We start from the raw sequence: 20831 nt of genomic DNA, 5'->3' as shown, positions 1-20831 counted from the left end.
TGGTCTCTGAAACCAATTCTGACAAGTGCTTCTTCAGCATCTGATTGATTCATTCTACTTTCCCTGAAGAAGGAGGGTGCCACAGAGTATGGAGCTCCCACTTTATTTCTAAAGTTCTCATCAGCTCCTGTAGGACCTGTGAAGTCAAGAGGCTTCCCTTACCTGAGTCCATATTCTGCACAATCCCACATCTAGAGATTGTGTCGGAATGTAGAGTCCTCAGTGCAGAAGAGACATGGACCTGTTGGATCACATCAGAGGATGGCCACAAAAAAAAACAGAACCAAGGGATCAAACAGCTCTCCTCCAAAGACAGGCTGAGAGAGCTGGGCTGTTCAACCTGGAGAAGGGAAGGCTCTGAGGCAAGCCGGTAACAGCCTTTCACTACCTAAAGGGGAGTTAAAGGAAAGAAGAAGGGAAAACTTAGTTTAGATGTAAGGAAAATGTCTTTTTACAGCAAGGGACAAAGGGAAATGGTTTTAAATTGATGGAGGGGAGATTGAGGTTGGATGTCAGGGGGAAGTTCTGTGCTGTGAGAGCGGTGAGGTGCTGGAACAGCTGCCCAGAGAGGCTGTGATGCCCCGTCCATCCCTGGAGGTGTTCAAGGCCAGGTTGGATGGGGCCCTGGGCAGCCTGGGCTGCTGTGAAACAGGGAGGTTGGTGGCCCTGTGTTGGCGGGGGGCTGGAGACTCGTGGGCCTCGAGTTCCCTTCCAACCCGGGACATTCTGTGATTCTGGGCAGTGGAACAGGCTGCCCAGAGAGGCGGTGGATGCCCTGTCCCTTCCAAGGTGAGGCGGGATCAGGCCCTGGGCAGCCCGATCGAGCTGTGGATGTCCCTGTTCCTTGTGGGGAGTCGGACTTGATCATCACAAACGGTCCCTTCTGACTCTAAGGAGTCTATGGCATGATACCTGAAGCCGTGAGGCACGACGACACAAAGGACATCGATGGCCTGGTGAGCAATCAGGGCAGGCGGGGAAGCCTGCGTGCTCAACAGCACCAGGGAAACTCACCAAGCAGTCCAACCAGGAAGATTCATGTCGGCCACAGAGCCTCTCTGTGCCGGCCCCAGCATTCAGCACACCAGAGGTATTGCTGCATCGCACTGCTGGGTGCCACGGCTGCAGGGGGGCAGGGATGGAAGGAAGAGGGCTGGGAGGTTGGGTGGCGTCCAGACTGGGAAACTGACAGCATCCCCTGACGGCCGGGATGGAGATATCTGCGGTGATCCAGGCACAGCGCTCCAGCAGAGGACGGCCCTTTGTTTCCTATCAATACAAAGCCACACCTGCCAGCACGAGAGAAAGAGCCCTGAGAGCCTGGGGGGGTCGGCCACAAGGCGCTCGCAGAGCCGAGCCCTGACACCTGTTGCTGCCGACCAATTCCTAAGGGAGATCTGGGAGAGAACCAGGCCAAGCAGGAACTGAATCCTTGTGCTCAGTATTCTCGAGCAGCGCAGAGCAGACGGCGCTGTGTGAGGATGAAGCAAATGGCCGCTGGGGCCCAGGGGTTTCCTGCAGCTCAGCTCCCAACTGCATCCATGCACCTCGTTCTATCACCAGCCACGGAGCTCATTGGGATGCAAGGACAAAGGGCAGGGAGCAGGGCGAGCCCTGGGGACCAACCCCCATTGCATCTCCAAGGGAGCTGCCCACAGCCAGCACAAAACCCACCTGCATACAAGCGACATGTGAACAAGGGCTTCCTGCTGTTCCATCGTCCGCCCCACAGATTGCACAGCGCTGCAACCACTAACCAGAGGAGCCCCAGAAACCCTTCGACCCCATTGAGCCGCAAAACAGAAGGAGATCCAACGAGACGCGGAACGGAATTGAAATGCGTGCCCTCAAACAACACTCAGCACAGGTGGAATGAATGCGTGGCACAGGAGACGCAGAGGGGACACGGGCAGAGGACACAGGGAGGGGGACGCATCATAAAATGTGCTGGGGCAACGTGGGAACAGACAAACCGAGTTTCGAGGCCCAGGATGCAGATCCCACAATGAGAATCGTGACAAAGGGAACAGAGATGTCACAAGAAGGTGTTGAGCTTAGAAAGAGTTGCAGAGGAACTCTGCAGAACACAGAATCCCTTTACAGAACAGTGCATCAGCTCCAGGCATTTCTGGAGTCGCAACGCTCAGTCACCCAACCAGCGTCACCTTGGGGCTGACTGAAGCATTCCCGAAACAGATGAGAGCAAAAGAAAGGAACGTCCATCAGTGCCTCCGTTACCAGTTCAGAGAAAGGCAGAGAACCCCTTGACTGCCCTCAGAGAACAAGTGGAAGGCATCAGAAGCAGAGGCAGAGCTGACAGAGCTACTGTAAACCAGCTTACAATCCCCACAGAAAGGCAGAGACCAAAACCCCAACAGCCATCAAGAAAGAATCGCTGACCTCTTCCCACGAACCAGAGCTCACCCAGCAATCCACAGGAGGCATCTCCAGGAAGAAACCCTGCCTGTGGGGCTGCCAGCCCTTAAAATGATATGAGGGAGGGGTGGAGCCAGGCTCAGCCCCATCCAGTCCCACAGATCCATTGCTTCCACCTGTGCAGGCAGGGCTGCACCCCTCACCAGGTGCTCCATCACTGCTTCCGGCTGTGATCTCAAAGTTCCCCTAAAAGCAGGAAGGAAAAAATGAAGTAAAAAAAAAAAAGTCATGACCAGCAGTCAATTGGGTCTGCCTGTCTGGCAAGGGCAGGTTTATCCACGGACGAGCGAGGACGGTCCACGTACTTTGCTTCCAGTCTGTCCTCAATGGCAATTGGTGACGTTTGTAATAAATAGGGAAGCACAGATTTCAGTGCTGATACAGCGAGGGCCCCAAAAGTGACACATCAGCGCCCCACAAGCGACGCATAAGCGACCCACAGGTCCCACATCTGCTCCCACGGCTGCCTTGCTTCCACCTGTGCTCACAGGGCTGCACCCTTCACAAGCTGCTCCAGCACTGCTTCACATGCACTCCCCGTACAACTCGCCCACCACCCCATTTTGGGGGCACCGACCCCCACCCCGCTGTCACAGCCGTGCGCCGAGGGCACCATCACCCCACCGCGCACGGCCATCAGCTCCTCCCAGCACTCCACGCGCCCCACGGGCAGCCCCCAATGCGCCCAACTGCCGCCGCCTACCACCGAATCCCGGCATCGATCCGGCAGGAAAGTTCTTGCCGTGGTCTCTGCTGCCACCGCGTGGCCAACGCGCGGAACTGCCGCTGCCTGCCGCCGAGTCCCGCCAGCGGCAAAACACATGCCGCCCAGAAATGCGGAAGTGCCGATCTAACCGCTCTGCGCAGCTCATCCGCCGCTCTCTATGGTGATTAGTCCTCCGGCTAACAGCGAATATACGCCCGTCACCTTCAAAACAGCAGCTGTCTCGAAAAACCACTACGGCTACGGGCAAGCAGCCGATTCCGGACCGCCGGCTCAGCGATATATTCTCCCCCGCTAATCCAGGGTGCCCCTCGTCTATTTCCGCCGTTTGATGCCCGAGCCCACCCGGGAACGGAAACGGACCGGTTCGGCTCACAGCTGCCCCTCAGCGCCTCGTGGCATCCAACTCGCTCGCCTCCCGGTGAACCAGCAAACGTCCCCTTCCAACCCAAGCCCTGCACCGTCCCCCAGCCGTTTAAAAGCCCCCGCAGCAGCAGTGCAACGCTGCTCGGAGCGACTCGGAGGGGCTCGGAGCTGCTCGGAAGGACTCGGAGCGGCTCGGAAAGACTCGGAGCGAGCGGCTCGGAGCTGCTCGGAAAGACTCGGAGCGGCTCGGACCGGCTCGGTGGGACTCGGAGCGAGCGGCTCGGAGCTGCTCGGAAAGACTCGGAGCGGCTCGGAGCGGCTCGGAAAGACTCGGAGCGAGCGGCTCGGAGCTGCTCGGAAAGACTCGGAGCGGCTCGGAACGGCACGAAAGCGGCTCAGAGCGGCGCGGAAGCGGCTCGGAGCGACCGGCTCGGAGCTGCTCGGAAGGGCTCGGAGCGACTTGGAGGGGCTCGGAGCTGCTTGGAAGGACTCGGAGCGGCGCGAAAGCAGCGCGGAGCTTCTCCGAGGTTCTCGGAACGACTCGCAGAGACTTGGAGCTCCTCGGAGGGACTCGGAGCGGCGCGAAAGCGGCTCGGAGCGGCTCGGAGCTTTTCCGAGGGGCTCGGAACGACTCGCAGCCGCTCGGAGCTACTCGGAAGGACTCGGAGCAGCTCGGAAGGACTCGGAGCCGCTCGGAGCGGCGCGAAAGCTGCTCGGAGCTTCTCCGAGAGGCTCGGAGCTCCTCGGAGGGGCTCGCAGCGGCTCGGGCGGGCTCGGAGCTGCTCGGAAGGGCTCGGAGAGACTCGGAGTGGCTTGGAGTTGCTCGGAGGGGCTCGGAGCGACTCGCAGAGGCTCGGAGATTCTCGATCGCGTTACCGGTGTGCAGCAGCACCGACACGAGCATGTCTCGGGAAAGCAATACATCTGAGCAAATCCGGGCTCTGTAACGCACTATATATACGCGCCGGTTTCTGCCACGCGAGGCGCCTACGCCAGCCGCGGCACGGTAATACGCATGCGCCAGCTCAGCACCGAACAGCGTATGCGGCTTCTTGGCACAGCACTGCGCATGCGTCGGTTACTGGGTGTAGCCCGCATGCGCCGACTTCATGCAGGCAGTACCCATGCGCCTTCCTGGACATCGCACTGCGCATGCGTCAGTTTCCTCACCGCAGAGCGCATGCGCAATTCTCCTCGCTGCAGCGCGCATGAGGCAAGTCCACACAGGACTCTTTCGTGCAAAATTCACATCTGCTTTTACATGCGTGTTGTTGGGCACGGATTGGTTACGCGGGGACATAAGAGACCGCGGAAAAAAGTTGGACGCAGTTCCGCATGCTGGCCACACAGGGGCAGCGCAGAGAGCGGAAAACACTTCGCTGCAGTTCCGCATATCGGCCACACGAGGGCAGCGCAGAGAGCGGAAAGCACTTCGCTGCAGTTCCGCATATCGGCCACACGAGGGCAGCACAGAGAGCGGAGAACACTTCGTCAGGCTGCACTGCGCATGTGCCAACTTGGTCACTGCACTGCGCGTGCGCCTCCCTTCATGCAGTACGGCGCATGCGCGGTTCTCGCAGTGGCACTACGCATGCGCACGTCCAGACGCACGCGCAGTCGATTACAAGCGCACTGCGCACGCGCCATTCCCAGCGCTGCACTGCACATGCGTTTTCGGCCGAGATCGCACTGCGCATGCGCCAGTTTCACATCACTGCGCATGTGCCAACTTGGTCACTGCACTGCGCGTGCGCCTCCCTTCCTGCACTACGGCGCATGCGCGGCTCTCGCAGTGGCACTGCGCCAGCGCTCGTCCACACGCACGTGCAGTCGATTCCAAGCGCACTGCGCACGCGCCAATCCCGTTGCAGTTCCGCATATCCGCCACATGGGGGCAGCCCAGAGACCGGAAAAAACTTCGTTGCAGTTCCGCATAACGACCACACGGCGGCGGCAGAGACGGCGGAAAACACTTCGCTGCAGTTCCAAATATCGGCCACACGAAGGCAGCCCAGAGAGCGGAAAAAATTCGTTGCAGTTCCGCATATCGGCCACACGAGGGCAGTGCAGAGACAGCGGAAAAAACTTCGTTGCAGTTCCTCATACTGTCCAAACGAGGGCAGCCCAGAGAGTGGAAAAAACGTCGTTGCAGTTCCGCATGTCGGCCGCACAGGGGCAGTGCAGACACAGCGGAAAAAACTTCGTTGCAGTTCCGCATACTGGCCACACGGGGGCAGTGCAGAGAGCGGAGAACACTTCGTTGCAGTTCCGCTTATTGGCCACACGAGGGCAGCACGGACCTCGAAATGAAATTCCAATGCGTGAAAACACAGAAAAGAAATTGGGGGGAAGGGAGACGACGAAGAAAACGAGTAAAACTTGGACAAAGCCAGCAAACTTGCGCTCAGTGCTTATGAATATCTGTCTGTAAATAATAATAAATAATAATCACTGGAAAATTGATGTTGTCATGCTTTTTATTCTATTTTTTTTTTTCATCCAGCATCATCAGAGGTGATGAAAAACCCGGTGTCAATCTGAGAGATGCGTGCAGCAAAGCCAAGCATTTGCTTTTGGCACCGAATCCCAAACCCCACAGAAACAGGGAGGCTGCAGCGAGCGTCCTTCCTGCAGCCACTGCCCTCCTCGAGTCAGAGATCGCTGACGTACTGCAGTCCCCCATTTCTGCTGTGGCACGACGCGGGATTGCTGAAGTCGCTGCAGATGGAGAGAAAAGACAGATCATCTCCAGAAAGCACTCCCTGAACAACTTGCCAACGGGCCTGGGGCACCAGCCCCATTCTGGGGGCTCCAGGGGCACCATCACCCCACCGCGCACGGCCATCAACTCCTCCCAGCACTCCACGCGCCCTATGGGCAGCCACCAACGCGCGGAACTGCCGCCGCCTGCCACCGCGTCCTGCCAGCCGCACAATTGCCTCATGCGCCCAGAAATGCGGAAGTGCCGATCTAACCGCTCTGCGCAGCTCATCCGCCGCTCTCTATGGTGATTAGTCCTCCGGCTAACAGCGAATATACGCCCGTCACCTTCAAAACAGCAGCTGTCTCGAAAAACCACTACGGCTACAGGCAAGCAGCCGATTCCGGACCGCCGGCTCAGCGATATATTCTCCCCCGCTAATCCAGGGTGCCCCTCGTCTATTTCCGCCGTTTGATGCCCGAGCCCACCCGGGAACGGAAACGGACCGGTTCGGCTCACAGCTGCCCCTCAGCGCCTCGTGGCATCCAACTCGCTCGCCTCCCGCTGAACCAGCAAACGTCCCCTTCCAACCCAAGCCCTGCACCGTCCCCCAGCCGTTTAAAAGCCCCCGCAGCAGCAGTGCAACGCTGCTCGGAGCGACTCGGAGGGGCTCGGAGCTGCTTGGAAGGACTCGGAGCGGCTCGGCACGGCACGAAAGCGGCGCGGAGCTTCTCCGAGGGGCTCGCAGCGGCTCGGACGGGCTCGGAGCGGCTCGGAGGGTCTCAGAGCGGCTCGGAGCGGCTTGCAGCTCCTCGGAGGGGCTCGGAACGACTCGGAAGGGCTCGGAGCAACTCGCTGCGGCTCAGAGCGGCTCGCAGCGGCTCGGAACTTCTCCTAGGGGCTTGGAGCTCCTCAGAGGGGCTCGGAACGACTTGGAGGAGCTCGAACCTGCTTGGAAGGACTCGGAGCGGCACAGAAGCGGCTCGGAGCTGCTCGGAAGGACTCGGAGCGGCTCGGCGCGGCACGAAAGCGGCGCGGAGCTTCTCCGAGGGGCTCGGAGCGGCTCGGTGGGGCTCGGAGCTCTTAGGAAGGGCTAGGAACGACTCGCAGTGGCTCGGAGCTGCTCGGAAGGACTCGGAGCGGCGCAAAAGCGGCTCGGAGCGGCACGAAAGCGGCTCGGAGCTGCTCGGTGAGGCTCAGAGCTCCTCGGAGGGGCTCGGAACGACTCGGAAAGGCTCGGAGCAGCTCGGAAGGGCTCGGAGCGACTCGCAGCGGCTCACTGCGGCTCGGAGATTCTCGATCGCGTTACCGGTGTGCAGCAGCACCGACACGAGCATGTCTCGGGAAAGCAATACATTTGAGCAAATCCGGGCTCTGTAACGCACTATATATACGCGCCGGTTTCTGCCACGCGAGGCGCCTACGCCAGCCGCGGCACGGTAATACGCATGCGCCAGCTCAGCACCGAACAGCGTATGCGGCTTCTTGGCACAGCACTGCGCATGCGTCGGTTACTGGGTGTAGCCCGCATGCGCCGACTTCATGCAGGCAGTACCCATGCGCCTTCCTGGACATCGCACTGCGCATGCGTCAGTTTCCTCACCGCAGAGCGCATGCGCAATTCTCCTCACCGCAGCGCGCATGCAGAAAGTCCAGACAGGACTCTTTCGTGCAAAATTCACATCTGCTTTTACATGCTCGTTGTTGGGCACCGATTGGTTACGCGGGGTCACCAGAGACCGCGGAAAAAAAGTTGGATGCAGTTCTGCATGTTGGCCACACGGGGGCAGTAAGAACTGCGAAAAAAACTTCTTTGCAGTTCCGCACATTGGCCACACGAGGGCAGCACAGACAGCAAAAAAACCTTCGTTGCAGTTCCGCATACCGGCCACACGAGGGCAGCAGAGAGACGGCGGAAAAAACTTCGCTGCACTTCCGCATATCGGCCACACGAGGGCAGAAGAGACCACGGAAAAAACTTCGTTGCAGTTCCGCAAATCGGCCACACGAGGGCAGCACAGAGAGCGGAAAAAAATTCCCTGGGCGTCCAGGCGGTTCTGGAATATCTCCAGACAAGGAGAAGCCACGGCCTCCCTGGGCAGCCTGTTCCAGAGCTGCGCCATCCTCATCGTGAAGAACTCCCTTCTCGTCCACGGGCGGAACTTCCCGTGCTCCACTTTACAGCTATTTCCCCTTGCTTGGGGCCGCGCAGGGCTCCTCTCCCTGTCCCGCACAGCTCTCCCGCACACCTCCGGCGGAGCTGCCCTCAGCACTCGCTCCCGTCGCTCTGCGGCTTCCGCCTCGCTGCTCCCCGGACAGCAACGGCTGCCACTGAGGTCTTCCGCGCCTCCAACAGCCGGCCCCCAACGCCCGCTCCCCCGCACGGCGGCTCAGCCAATCACAGCCGGCAGAGCAACCGCAGATCAAGGAACCCCCGGGGGAGGGGGCAGCGCTACCGCTGACCAATGAGAGACTGGTGGGGGCGGGATAGCGCTGCCGCTGACGAATAAGAGGCAGGTGGGGGCGGGATAGCGCTGCCGCTGACCAATGAGAGGCCGGGTCTGAATGAGCTCGTCCTGCAGCGTGATGGTAACAGGGCTGCAGATGATCTGCGCAGGCAGCTTGGAGGTTGGGAGCCAGGAATGGACGCGGCAGGAGGAGAGAGGTGTTAGGGAGCAGCCAAGGCATCACAGTGCATCAAAAAGCCCTGAAAGGCATCACAAAGCCACCGCCAGGAAGCTTGGGGTTATCACGAGCAGCATCCAGGATGCAAGAGATTATTTGCTACTGTACCGAATGGGAGCTGCAGACATCCCGAAACCAGACAAAACGGGAACAAGCCTGGAGCTCTGCTTCGTGCACCCCACAGCCTCAGCATTGCAAGCTCAGGTGCCTTGCTGTTTGTTGCATTCATCCCAGTCCCCAGGAATGACGACTCCTCAGGCAGTCAAGGTGTTGAATGACCACAAGTGTGCTTTTATTATTAAAGGAAAAGACAGGAGGGCGTGAGAGGTCCGGGTAAAGATGGGAATCGTCCTCTCTTGGGTGGAAAGCTCACGGAGAGAGTGGCTCAGAGCTCTCAGTGCTGCTGCCCAGTGCTTGGGACTGGAGGCCTGAATCTAAGTCCTCCTCCAAGAGGCTCAGCTTCTCCTCGCTGGTGCTGACCTGCTCCTGCACAGAGGTGCTGCTGTCGGGGCACTCAGGCTGCGCTTGGGCTGGGCTGCACTGCAGAGGCACCGGGTCACAGTCCAGGCTGGTGCCTGTGGTGTCTGGCGGGCTCAGGTCAGCATCTTCAGCACAGCCGGGAGAAACGAGGGCTTCAACTTCGATGAGCTCCTCGTGTCCGTCACTGTTGTTATGTGGCAGGCTGTCAGCTGAACCGCAGCCATTTGTGCTTCCCAAGAGCTCTCCATTGCTGGAAGCACACAGCCCAGCTTCGCTACTTGCTCTGGCACATCTGGGTTGACAAGAGCTCGAATCACCTATAAAAGAATGAACACGGGTTGGTGTCCAACTCTCACAAGCTGAATTACAAAAGTGGTTCTTGATCAGGGGAGAACTGAAGGTGTCAGGTATGGGCTGGAACGCTAGAAGGAGATACAAGCCCACTGACAGCACGAATTCCATGTTGCTGAAAAGCAGGGTGTTGAAAGCTGGATTTGCACCCTTACCTGCCAGCACTACAACGTCTGTCTCTGAGGGCTCCCTGGGATGGTGCTGCCGTTGGCCTTTGGCCACGGAGGATGGTTTTCCCAGGCTGAAGCAGGAACACCAACAGCCAGATGGTGATTCCTTCATCCTGCTGGCTGGACTTGGTCTGGAGAGAGGAAACAGGGAATGGTGTGAGTTGTGCGTGGAACTCCAAAAGCATCTCTGACTCTGACAGCTCATCGGCCCCATCTCACTGCCATGTCTGGTTTCTCGTGCCAGCAGGTCTGATCAACAACTCTGCTTTGAGGAGAACTGGAATTGGATTCAGGCACGTGGCCCTGAAGTCGGAAAACCCCAACGTTTCCAGGTACAGCCAGCACAGGCCAGGACAGACGTCAGCGTGGCTTCGTGCAGCTCATGACTGCCTGCCCAGCAAGGAGGGAATGCCAGCCCTGGGTGGCTAAACTCAGCCCGGCGGGCAACTGAATGTGAGTTCTGTCTCAGTGCAAAGGGAGTGGAGATTCACTGCAACACTTCAGGCACCATCAGTTTAACTGAGTTTCAGCAAGCTTTGGCACTAGAAATAATGGGGGGAAAAAAAACACAACACAAAAAGAAACCACTAAAACCCACCCAAACAATGATGATAAGGTACTGGAAAAGGAAATCCTCTTTACCTTTCAGGTGGAAAGTCGATGACTGTGTGGAATTTCCCCCGTACAGCTGTGGGGCCTTCTTCCACCTCTATGTCCCTGCTCTGTGTCACAGTGACAGGAGAGCTGCTGTGGCCTCGCCTCCGTGCCTGCGCCTCCTCCAGGCTGAGCAGCTCTGTGGCAGCAGAAGATGCCCGCACAGACTGGGGCCCTGAGAGAGAACTGTGCCCTGGAAGGGAAAACCACAGGTGAGAGCCAGCATCAGAAAGCGGCAGCACAGCCATCGCAGGTCCGGGAGCTGCTGTGTTTCTCTCAGACTTGCTTAACCGAGCCGCTGCAAGAAGAGCAGCTCAAAACAACCATGTGCTCAGAGGTGTGTCTATGGCAAAGGACGCAGTCATAATTAGGAGCAGCTCACTGTGTGGAAACAGGCAAACAAAATCCCTAGAAAATGGGGGCAGAGAACTGCGAAAGCTTCGCTGTCACACTTTCACCAAGCTTCACCTGCTTGCAAAACATCATAATGACGGTGACAAATTTCTCCTTGTCACGTTTGGGCTTGCACATTCTCAGCATCCAGCAACTGGACGCCAGATTCCAATCTAAGCCCAGAAGTCTGCTGTCCCCTCGGCAGGAAAAGTGTATTTCAAAGGACTTGGAGAAGGCCTGCATTTGATCCAGGTGTCTGACCAAGATGAAGCTAATGGAGGAAGACACTCACCTGCTCCATCTGCAATGTCAGGTCCAGACGTGGAGCAGAAGAGGACGTCTGTGTGGTCGATGATGAATTCCACCACAGCCGACTGCGTCTGCAGTTCCGTGCAGGCAGCTCTCCCGCTGGCGCAGGCAGACTCGCTCTGCTGTGATCTGTAGAAAAGGCAGGTTTTAGAAGTCATTTATCCAAGATCGCTTCCCGGGTCTGAACTGTTGCAGCCCAAAGCTGTCAAACTGGGCTCCAGAGACTTCCGCAGTGGGCAATCAGTGATGCCACTGCAGAAGTTCTCCTGGCTGATCAAGGACACACCAGTCCCATCTAAACAAGAGAGCAGCAACGCTCAGCTAGAAATTGTGCCCGTGCGGTTGGAGAACAGTCCAGGCTCCTGCTCTGCTGTCAGCCACTCACTGCACATTTTACAGGAGAAGAGCACATGTGGTGCAGAAGAAGGGAGGACTGCTTTATTCTATAGGAGAACAGATGTAAGCGTTCTGTTGAAACAGAAAAAGAAGTTTACCTTAGGAGGTTTGGAGCCCACACAATGGCTAAGTTCTTAGCGTGCATGTTGGTGACAGAGCTGTTCGCAGACAGACTGGCCAAGTGTCTCATCAGATACGCCAGGGTCCTGGGAAACAAGAGAGGCAAATGTTCAGCACCAGCCAGCATGCCGTGCTGCCACTCACAAAGCAAACCTCAATTCACACTAGTTGTTATTACTGCTACTGATGCTGATGATGAAGTAGACCCAACTTGACCAAGTGCCACGCTGCAGGACCCAGCACCAGCACAGCACAGCACAGCCATCAGCTGCACCAAGCGTGCCCCCGTGCCCAGGAACTGACCCCACAAATTAACCCCATGCAGCGTTTCAGCACACCCAGGCATCCCGTTGCTCGCGTGACACAAAGCCTGGAATCGCACCATTGCCCTCTGAAGTGCAGCAGGGCTGAGCTCAGCAGGCTGAGGGCAGCACTGACCTGTAGTGAGGAGCGGGCAGCTGCTGGATGGTGTCCCGCATTCTGACCAGCCGCTCCTCCTCCGTAGTGGCACCAACAGCATCCTGGAAAAGGGCAGAAAGGGATTGAGACACAAATCAGGCGAGATACCTGCCGCAGGGTCGGGAACCATGGGCACAGCGCGCTGCTGGTCAGCACTGAGAAAGATTTTAGGCCTCCCCAGAGGCATCTGGCAAACATAGCGGCAATCAGCTGCTCCACCAAAGCCAAGGAGTCCAAGCACCAGGCCGGTTTACAGCCTGGTTGGGCAGCTCAGCTCCTCACAGGGGCATTCATCTGCAAGTACACTTGGCTATTAATCCCCTTCCCGTTCCAGAAATAGGTGGGGAATAGCAAAAAAAAAAAAAAAAAAAAAAAAACCAAACAAACAAACAAACAAACAAACAAACAAAAAGCAATGCAGGAATTCCAGCAAGCATTGTGAATATGGAAATAACCACCTCTGGGGACCAGCAAAAGTGGCATCAGCAGGATGCAGGATGTGGCAAAGACATGCGAGTAAACCCCATGGGGCTAACAGAAGAAGGGCCTCAGAGCTGGGGCACTGCTGCAGCCATCTCCCAAGAGGCCCAGCAAAGAGGGAAAGAAAAGGCGTTGCCTCGTGCTTACCGAGAACTTGTCGTACAGCTGGTCGGTCAGCAGGGGGGTCGGGAGCTCCCTGAAGTACATTTTGCAGAGGGAGCTCGCGCTGTGAACGTCGCGGACGGTTAGCTCAGGAACCTGCTCAGACTCAAATTCCTGGCTGCAGAGAAGGACACGAAAATGGTTGAGAAAGAGGAAAGCAAATCAAAAACCACACCCAATGCAATCAAGAGTTGGAAGGGCTTCCTGATGTACAGGAGAACACAAACACTCGGCCACCAGCACCACGTCAGCCGTGCTGGATGGGATGTTCCCAAAGGAGACCTTTTCTCTGTGCTAAGGCATTGCCCGCAGGCCTCTGAACGCCCGCAACAGGGCACGTGCCCCTGCTGGCAGCTGTGTCTGTCAGTCGCAGCACTCTTACCGCAGTCTCTGGACGTTGGACGCCACGCCGGACAGGCGGTATATCCCCTGCACCACGCCATGCTGCTCGATGAACTCGGCGCAGCTCTGGAGGACCTGGGGGACTAAAGAACACGTGCCGGCGGTTACTGGAGCTCCTCAGTCAAGTCCTGCCTCAGGCTGCGCTCCCGTCACATCCCATCCACTAAGCCCAGCCAGGCTACTGCTCAGTTCTTCCTAGAAGGGGACAGCTGTCAGAGACGCCTCTGCAGGAGCTGGTGAGGAAACTGGACAGAGATGTGTTCTTTGCGTTCAAGAAATGCCAGGACCTAGGAATCAGCCTGGAGAAAGTAATTCCGGGGAAGCCGCAGACATTGCAAGTCCCATCACAGCTCCCACGGGAATGGAGGTGGAAAATCTCACGCCCGCAAGGAGCTGGGAAACTGATGCAGGACACTCTCTTTGGCCAACAGGCTTCCTTTCTTTTCAGGCTACCATGGGATTGACTTACAGGCTTTGCTTTAAGCAAATACAAATGTGCTTGTCCCTTAGGAGCATTGCCCTTGCAGCCATCACCTACTCAGTTGATCTTTCAGTCGTCAACTCCCATTCCCCGTTTCTCCACTGGTATCAACCTGCCCCTTGCTAGATACCATCTCCCTTTCATCTTTAGGTTCCCAAACAGGGAAGCTCTTAAGAATGGGCTGTCCCTTACCATCACGACCAGAGTGGAGAAGATGCTCTCCCAGGTCACGGCCAAACACCCTCTCCTTCTCCACCTCCTGCTCTTTCCATTGCTTTGGGCGGGCCTTCACCACGGAACGAAGGAAGGTGAGGAGCTTGCCGCGCTTCTTTGGCACTGCACAACAAAAGGAAGAAACCAGTTCATCTCAGGTTTGGCTCCGTTGGACGAGGCCGAGCACAACACATTCTGCAGAGCACGTCAAAACAGGAAGAACGTGATGAGCAAGTGCGTACCAAAATGGATTTTCCCCATCCCTGGAGAAGTCCAAGGCCAGACTGGATGGGGCCCTGGGCAGCCTGGTCCAGTCCCACATTAAATGTGGAGCTTGGCTGGCAGCAGGGGGCATGGAGCTTGATGATCCTTGAGCTCCCCTCCATGCCAAGCCATTCTGCAAGGATTCTAGGATATCCCCAACTCCAGTCATAAACACACGAGGACTGGGCCAAATCTCTGCACGTTCTGATGGAGTTGAATGCACTCCTCTTGCTTAGCTTGCTCAACCTGGGCATTAAGGACCCTCTTGAAAAGCCACGTTCTGATCAAGCGTGTCACTAGCACAGCCAGACCTCTATCTGTCCACCAGGGACGCTGGCTGTTCTCAGCCTCGTACTGACTTGCAGGAGAACTGCCTTTGCCTTCCCTCCATCTCACTGCCTACAAAACACCAGCCATACGCTCCGTGCTATGCAGGAAGGATCATCAGCACAGAGGATAAGGTGGGAAGGATAAGGGAGGTATTAAACATGGAACACACCCAAAAAAGACTCCATTTAGCCTCCCTGCACCATCAAATGTATCATCGTACCTGGCTTTGGCACTGAATTGATGAGACTCTCCGGGATTTTTCCGTTAATGAGCTCCACACACTCACCAGGGAAAAATCCAACCTGTAACAAGAAGAAGAGAGGTGCGATACTGAATGCCCTGCTTAAAATTAATAATTATTCAAAATTGGCAGGCAAACATCCATAAAACTGCGTATGGAGCGGGGAAAGGACAAGTATGCTATGCACCCCTAAATCTCAAGCGTGCCCGAGGAAAAGATTTCATACAGAAGCTATATATTATGATAGATTGATGCAGCTAGATCTGAGTTAGCACAGCCTATGAACTTTCTGCTTGCTGACTGAGATGCAGCTGCCATCCCCAGCTCTGAGCTACCCAGCCTTCTGCAGCCAGCAGCAGCAGCAAGCGCGCAGAGGCTCTGTTACCCTGCCTCATCTCAGCTGACAGGCAGCGACTTCCTAAAAGACGCTGACTTCACCTTCTGCATGGGTGCAAGCACAAGTGCTCAGAGACACTGAAACACGTGTCCTAGCTGCTGCATTTCCAAAGGTGCGGTTCAGTGGCCGTGACCTGATGCACGCTGTGAGGGCTCTTCTTTCTAAGTTAAGTGAGGAGGCAGTTTCCTACAAAGACCAACTTTCAGCTCTGGCCTAAGCCCACAGCAAAAGGGAAAGTCCTCTGACACCAGCACAAGGAAACCATTTTCCATGTGGAGCCATGCTGTGCAGGCAGGGCAGCTCTAAGCTGAGATTCCTGCCTCGACCGAAGTTGCGCTCTCACATCTGAAGCTTGGGCCTACCTGAAAGCCGTGCTTGCCTCTCCAGCGGGGGCTCAGCTCCTGAGGCGGCATCTCGATGACGCACACGAGGTCTCCCACCTGCAAGAGATTGCAACGTCAATCCCAGCTTCAGCACGACTGGGAGGAAAGCGCAGCTCAAATGACTGCATTCTTCTGCACTGCCCAATATCGTCAAGCTAGAGAGCCATTGCACCAGTGCAGCTCTTCAGGCATTTGCAGTCATACAACTGAACGTGGAGGTAGAAGAGTCACTACAATACGCAACATACAGAATTCAGCTGTTCAGTATGAAATGGTTCTCAGAAGCAGCAGGCTCTTTGCCAAAGGGAGAGCTCCAATTAAACCGCAGGCATAAGTCAGCCAAACAGAGCCTGAACAGATCTGCACACTCCATACCCTGGCTCTGCCATTGCTCAGAGACCAGGCTACCACACTGGGCAGTAGCTCTTGGATCAGAAGATTCCAATGCCAAATAGAGCCATAGTTTAGAGATGGCTGAACTCCTCCCTGCATCCAACCCAGTGCAAGTCTAATCTGGAGCCGCATCTTCTGGGCTTCACCTCACCAAACATTCGGAAGGTGTCTGAGAATATTCCTGATAGCTTCACATGTTATACTCTTCTGTACAGGACAACTAGGAACGCCCTTAACTGCTTACCTCCAAGGAGAGTTCATCCGGTGCCTGGGCAACGTATCTCTTGAGAACATGGGCAGCACCAATAGCTGGAATATTAAGAGATGACTCCTCACGGACCAGCAGGGGCTTCCCGTTGTTCTCAGTCTGAAACAGAGAGCACAGGCCACGGTGAGGAGCTGAGGGCTGCAAGGAGGATCTCAGGGTGAGGAGCACATCGGCAGAGAAGGCTGCAGGAAATGCACTCGGTCCTTATCACGAGCGCTTAACAAGAAACTGCAAGTCTAATAACAGCTCTTTCTCTTCCCGGCGCGCAGCACTATCGCCAGGCAGTGCAAAGATGCATCTCTCTCTACCCAGACTAAGAGGACAAACTCCACAACCGAGATGGCTCTGGCAGTTTCATAAACTTGCCACGCTTGCACTACTGCCTTCCCAAAGAGGAGCGTAAGAGTCTGCTCACTTCCTGTCACCTATTGCCTGGAGACCTCAGCCGTGGACTGGACACAGCAGCTGGCACACTGACCCAATCCTTGGCTCACTACAAGTGCCAGCTTCCTTGAACTTGCTGAATATGAGAACAACACTTTGTCTTTGGGGGACAACATGCAGGCAGGATGCGGAAAATGCTTCCGCACGTTTATAACGCCGCATCTGATTCTGTTGGTACTATGACTTCCACGGCCATCTAGATGCCCGCAGCAAGGACATGAAGCTTTGAAGGCAGCTTTTCAGTGACACCAATAGAGCAGGAAGGACTCTGCCTCCCTTGAAAAGCAGGAGAGCACATCTGCGGCTCACTGCTGGCTCAAGTCAGGGAACAAAGACCAATCAGAGCTTCATACTCTACCTCCACACGTGCCATGTCAGGCCCACAGCTGATCTCACTGCACGCGACGCCCATCACAGCAGGCACGACAAGCTGGAATGAAAAGAAACGCGCTCATATTTTCTCTCTTCACACACCACAGAATGGAGAGACTTCTTCAGAACTACCCTCAGTTACCCACTGGCATAGGCAGGTGTTCTAGAAACAGCCACTTTGTTCAGTCAAATCAAACGAGACCGCCTACGAGGCAGCATTTGACCAAGCGGCTGTCCCTCTGCTAGCAGATGGGGACTGGCACAAAGCAGCAGGTGCACTTGCTCAGAGCACTCCGACAGCGCAGCAGCAGGGCAGTGAGAGGAGTCACTGCTGGGGGTGGATCTGCTCCCCAGCCCCCGGCTCCCACCAGCCTCACGTCCAGCGCCGGCCGCAGCCTCGCACATGGATTTCCTCTGCTCACATCTCTGCCGTGCTCCCCACAGCTGCCGGGCACACTCACGCAGCCCAAGCACGCGTGCTCGTGTCCCTGGGTCATGCTGTGCAGCTCTGCACAAACTGGGGCTAGCACTCTTTGCCTAAGGGATTGGTTTCCTTCAGACCAGCTGGTCACAGCACCACATCCTTCTGAGGGTGGAGCTGGAGGGGAAGTGGAAAAAACCCACACGGGACCAGTGTCCCATCAAAGCTGGATGAGGCTGTGTTACCAAACACGGTGCGACACAGTGCTGGTCAACCACGTGGGGGGACAAAGCGTGGCACGTACCTGGCAGGAGATCAGAACAAGGTAGACAATTCCTTGAACCCGCAGCCGTTCCTTGTCACTTTGCTCTGTTCTTCCACGAGCGAAAGCTGCACCAAGGGAGCGGGTAGAGGAGAGAGAAGCAACAGGTCTGTGAGCTTCCACAATGGAGCAAAGATGACAAGGGAAAAGCCATGGGACAAATGCCATCTTTGTGGATCGCTTGGGAATGCAGGTACTGGCTGAAAGTTACGTCTGACGGACAAGAGTAAGCAGTACGAGCTGCTAGGAGCTCCACCAGCCAGCAGTTTTCAACAGCTCACTGCCCACCCGTCCATCCCACGCTGTCTCAGCTTACCTACAAGATGCTGCACAAGACACAAGGGGTGAAAACGAAGGCACTCAGTCGCTGCACAAGGGCAACAAGAGAGCTACTCACGCAGAGCTCAAGCGCTCCAATGAAGGGACGCAGCACGCACTGCTCCTCCCCTCATTCCAGCCTCTTGTGACATCACTAAGGGCCACCAGGCTGCTCCGCCATGACGACAGGGTGGGGAGGCAAGACCATGTCACAGGACCAGAAGATTCCAACACCCAACACCCAACATTCTAGAATCAGCGGGCGGTTGGAATTCTACCTCAGCCCAATCCTGCACAAGCTGCCATGCGGTTGTCATGACCACAGCGCAGGACCCAGCGCTTGCTCCTGTGCAGCCTCGTACGGCTGGCCTCAGGCCGTCCCTCTGCAGGGCCTTCCTGCCCTCGGGCAGATGGACATTGCTTCCCAACAGCGTACCTTGCAGCGCAGGGCCTATGTACAATCCACACTGCAGTCCTATCGATCTGTATCAAGCTATCTATACCCAGACACACAGTCACCACTACCATCTTTTTTCTCAGTCTTGAGGTACACCATTCAGCGGTTTCATTGCCATCAAACAACCCCACTGACGACACACTGCTGACACAACGTCCTTGCAAACACAGCGGCAACTCCTGGCACCGACAGCTCTGGGTACAACAAGCACAGGGCTCTGGGTTGCTTTGGATGCAGTTGCAGCATGGATCTGAGGGCTTTGTGCAAGGGGATATATTGCAAATGGCACCGACGTTTTCAGACCATTTCTCTTTCGGCATGGTCCCAGCACCTGGCATGCTGATCATCATCCTGAATATACATTTTGTCAAAGTTCTACAACTAATGAAATAGTTCCTTACCAAACGCAATCTGATCACTCTTCTGGCCATATTTTGTTCCAGCTACCATTTCCTGCGGGTGGCACCAATAGCGCTGCATCACCTATAGCTCTCTGCTCTTACAGTTCTCATGCTGTCTGGGCAGTCCTCGTGGCCTCACAACTCTCTCATGCCACACGTGCCACATTCTGAGGCACAGAAGATATATCGCACTACTTCAAAACACCCTTTTTTTTTTTTTTTTTTTTTTTAATATAATGATACTAGGGATAATCATCTGGAGCTCGAGCAATATGAAAAAATTCCCTTTAGTTCAACCATAAGTCTGCCCCATGGACTCCAGAAGAGCTCTAAGAACATGCAGGGTGGACATGGATGGCAGCTACCATAACAGTAAGCAATGAAAAATGAGGTGGTGAGCCACGCTGTGTCATTGCATCTGCGGGCAGGGATTTCTCCTTGGACTGAGCAGAGTGCAGATGTCGCCTGAGAAAAGAACTTAGGATCATTCAGGAAAAGCAAATGAGTTGAGTAATTAACTGAAGAAACTCACGTTCTAAAGGTGCTTAGAAGGAGAGAGTATTTCCCAACAGAATGGGTTTAACTGTCTATTCCCTGTTTTGCTAGACAGGTCTACTCTATGTATGCTTAGACTGACCTGAGAGGGCATGCTTCAGCACACCCCACAATTTCCAGTTTCCACATCGTCCAGGCAGCACAAGTGCGGTGTACGTCTCCCTTGGCACAGACATCAAGCTTTTCTTCCTGTGCAATCAAACACATAGCGAGTCAGAAAGGACTAGTGAACGTGAAACTCATTTTGCACGCAGTGTTAGAATATAGCTAAGGCACCTGCACTGAGATGAGCAAGCTTCATTTTGGGTTTGGGTTTAAAGGCTGCCAGCTTAGATAGAAACACTGCCATTCGGAAGGTTAAGAAACCTTTGCGCTTAACATTCCTGGAGACTTGGAAAGTTCTCAGAGAAACCTTGAAAAGCTGCCTTGAAGTATTCCTGTTGAAAATTGCTGGGATGCCTTACCACATCATTCATATTCACGACTATTCATATCATCCACCATAGATTAAATCACTTTTAAAACCATGGATTGTAATTATCGGCAATACTTCCTCCCTGTGGATCTCAAGCCCTCGTGAGTGACTGGAATGGGGGGCGGCAAGGGGATTCTGGTGCCAAGCTGAACATCATTCCAGAAAGCTGTTCTCCTGAACTAAAAATACGGGCTAAAGGAAACAAGGCATGTATTCATCATTACACTGACTGCGTCGGAGCGTGCTTTTGTGCACACGTGGATCTAGAGACATCGTTAAGAATTTAATTGGTCCACCCAATCCTTAAGCAACTCAGTAATTCAAGACACCTAACAAGAATGGAGGCTCAGTGGGCCATGGGCAAAGCAGGGAGGACAGAGGCAGGAAGCAGGAAGGAGTTCAACTCCAGCTCTCCACACAAAAGACTGGGAGAGCTGAGTCAGCACCACGGGAGGAGTTACGACACAGCTTGGGAGCTTACAGAGAGACCTGAGATTGCCAAAGGACGGCACCAGGGTAACTCTCACCAGTCCTGTGCAGGGGTTTCATGGATGCTTGGGATGCTGGGGCTCCCCAGTTGGGATTTCTGGGCTCCCAAGTACAAAAAAGACAAGGATCTCTTGGAAAGAGTCCAGCGGAGGGCCACAAAGATGGTGAGGGGCCTGGAGCATCTCTGCTATGAGGAAAGGCTGAGTGAACTGGGTCTGTTCAGCCTTGAGAAAAGGAGACCGAGAGGGGACCTGATCCAGGTCTATAAATATCTAAGGTGTGGGGGCCAGAATGGCGAGGCCAGACTGTTTTCAGTGGT

General features: G+C 55.5%; 4 protein-coding genes across 4 annotated transcripts in view; all 4 read right to left on the bottom strand.

The window, feature by feature from the left end:
* Nucleotides 1-19599, bottom strand: part of LOC128078421 (rho GTPase-activating protein 32-like) — a 65015-nt gene extending 45416 nt beyond the window's left edge. The window contains exon 1 of the mRNA XM_052678602.1: nucleotides 19359-19599. The gene's annotated coding sequence lies outside the window, so the exon portion shown is untranslated. The remainder of the gene's footprint in view (nucleotides 1-19358) is intronic.
* Nucleotides 9183-11098, bottom strand: LOC128078650 (rho GTPase-activating protein 32-like). Its single transcript, XM_052679039.1, has 4 exons — nucleotides 11020-11098; nucleotides 10556-10760; nucleotides 9899-10044; nucleotides 9183-9709 (listed from the first exon to the last, which is right to left on the bottom strand). The coding sequence occupies exons 1-4, from the start codon at nucleotides 11096-11098 to the stop codon at nucleotides 9282-9284; spliced, it is 858 nt and encodes a 285-aa protein (XP_052534999.1). The 3' UTR covers nucleotides 9183-9281.
* LOC128078649 (rho GTPase-activating protein 33-like) lies at nucleotides 11091-12131 on the bottom strand. Its single transcript, XM_052679038.1, has 3 exons — nucleotides 12124-12131; nucleotides 11764-11871; nucleotides 11091-11398 (listed from the first exon to the last, which is right to left on the bottom strand). Exons 1-3 carry the CDS (start codon nucleotides 12129-12131, stop codon nucleotides 11134-11136), a joined length of 381 nt encoding a protein of 126 aa, XP_052534998.1. The 3' UTR covers nucleotides 11091-11133.
* On the bottom strand, nucleotides 12229-20583 carry LOC128078422 (rho GTPase-activating protein 32-like; the record flags this gene model as incomplete). The annotated part of the gene is made up of 11 exons (XM_052678604.1): nucleotides 20551-20583; nucleotides 19631-19737; nucleotides 17800-17885; nucleotides 17061-17132; nucleotides 16235-16357; nucleotides 15577-15654; nucleotides 14797-14878; nucleotides 13962-14105; nucleotides 13269-13371; nucleotides 12872-13004; nucleotides 12229-12306 (listed from the first exon to the last, which is right to left on the bottom strand). Coding segments are annotated over exons 2-11 (993 nt in total), but the record flags the coding sequence as incomplete, so codon positions are not given.
* Between the last annotated feature and the right edge of the window lie 248 nt (nucleotides 20584-20831).

Source organism: Tympanuchus pallidicinctus, unplaced genomic scaffold, assembly GCF_026119805.1.
Source record: "Tympanuchus pallidicinctus isolate F22 unplaced genomic scaffold, pur_lepc_1.0 scaffold17, whole genome shotgun sequence".
Classification (NCBI taxonomy): Eukaryota; Metazoa; Chordata; class Aves; order Galliformes; family Phasianidae; genus Tympanuchus; species Tympanuchus pallidicinctus.
The sequence above is the reverse complement of the archived record's forward strand: the minus strand, read 5'-3'. Positions and strand labels throughout refer to the sequence as shown.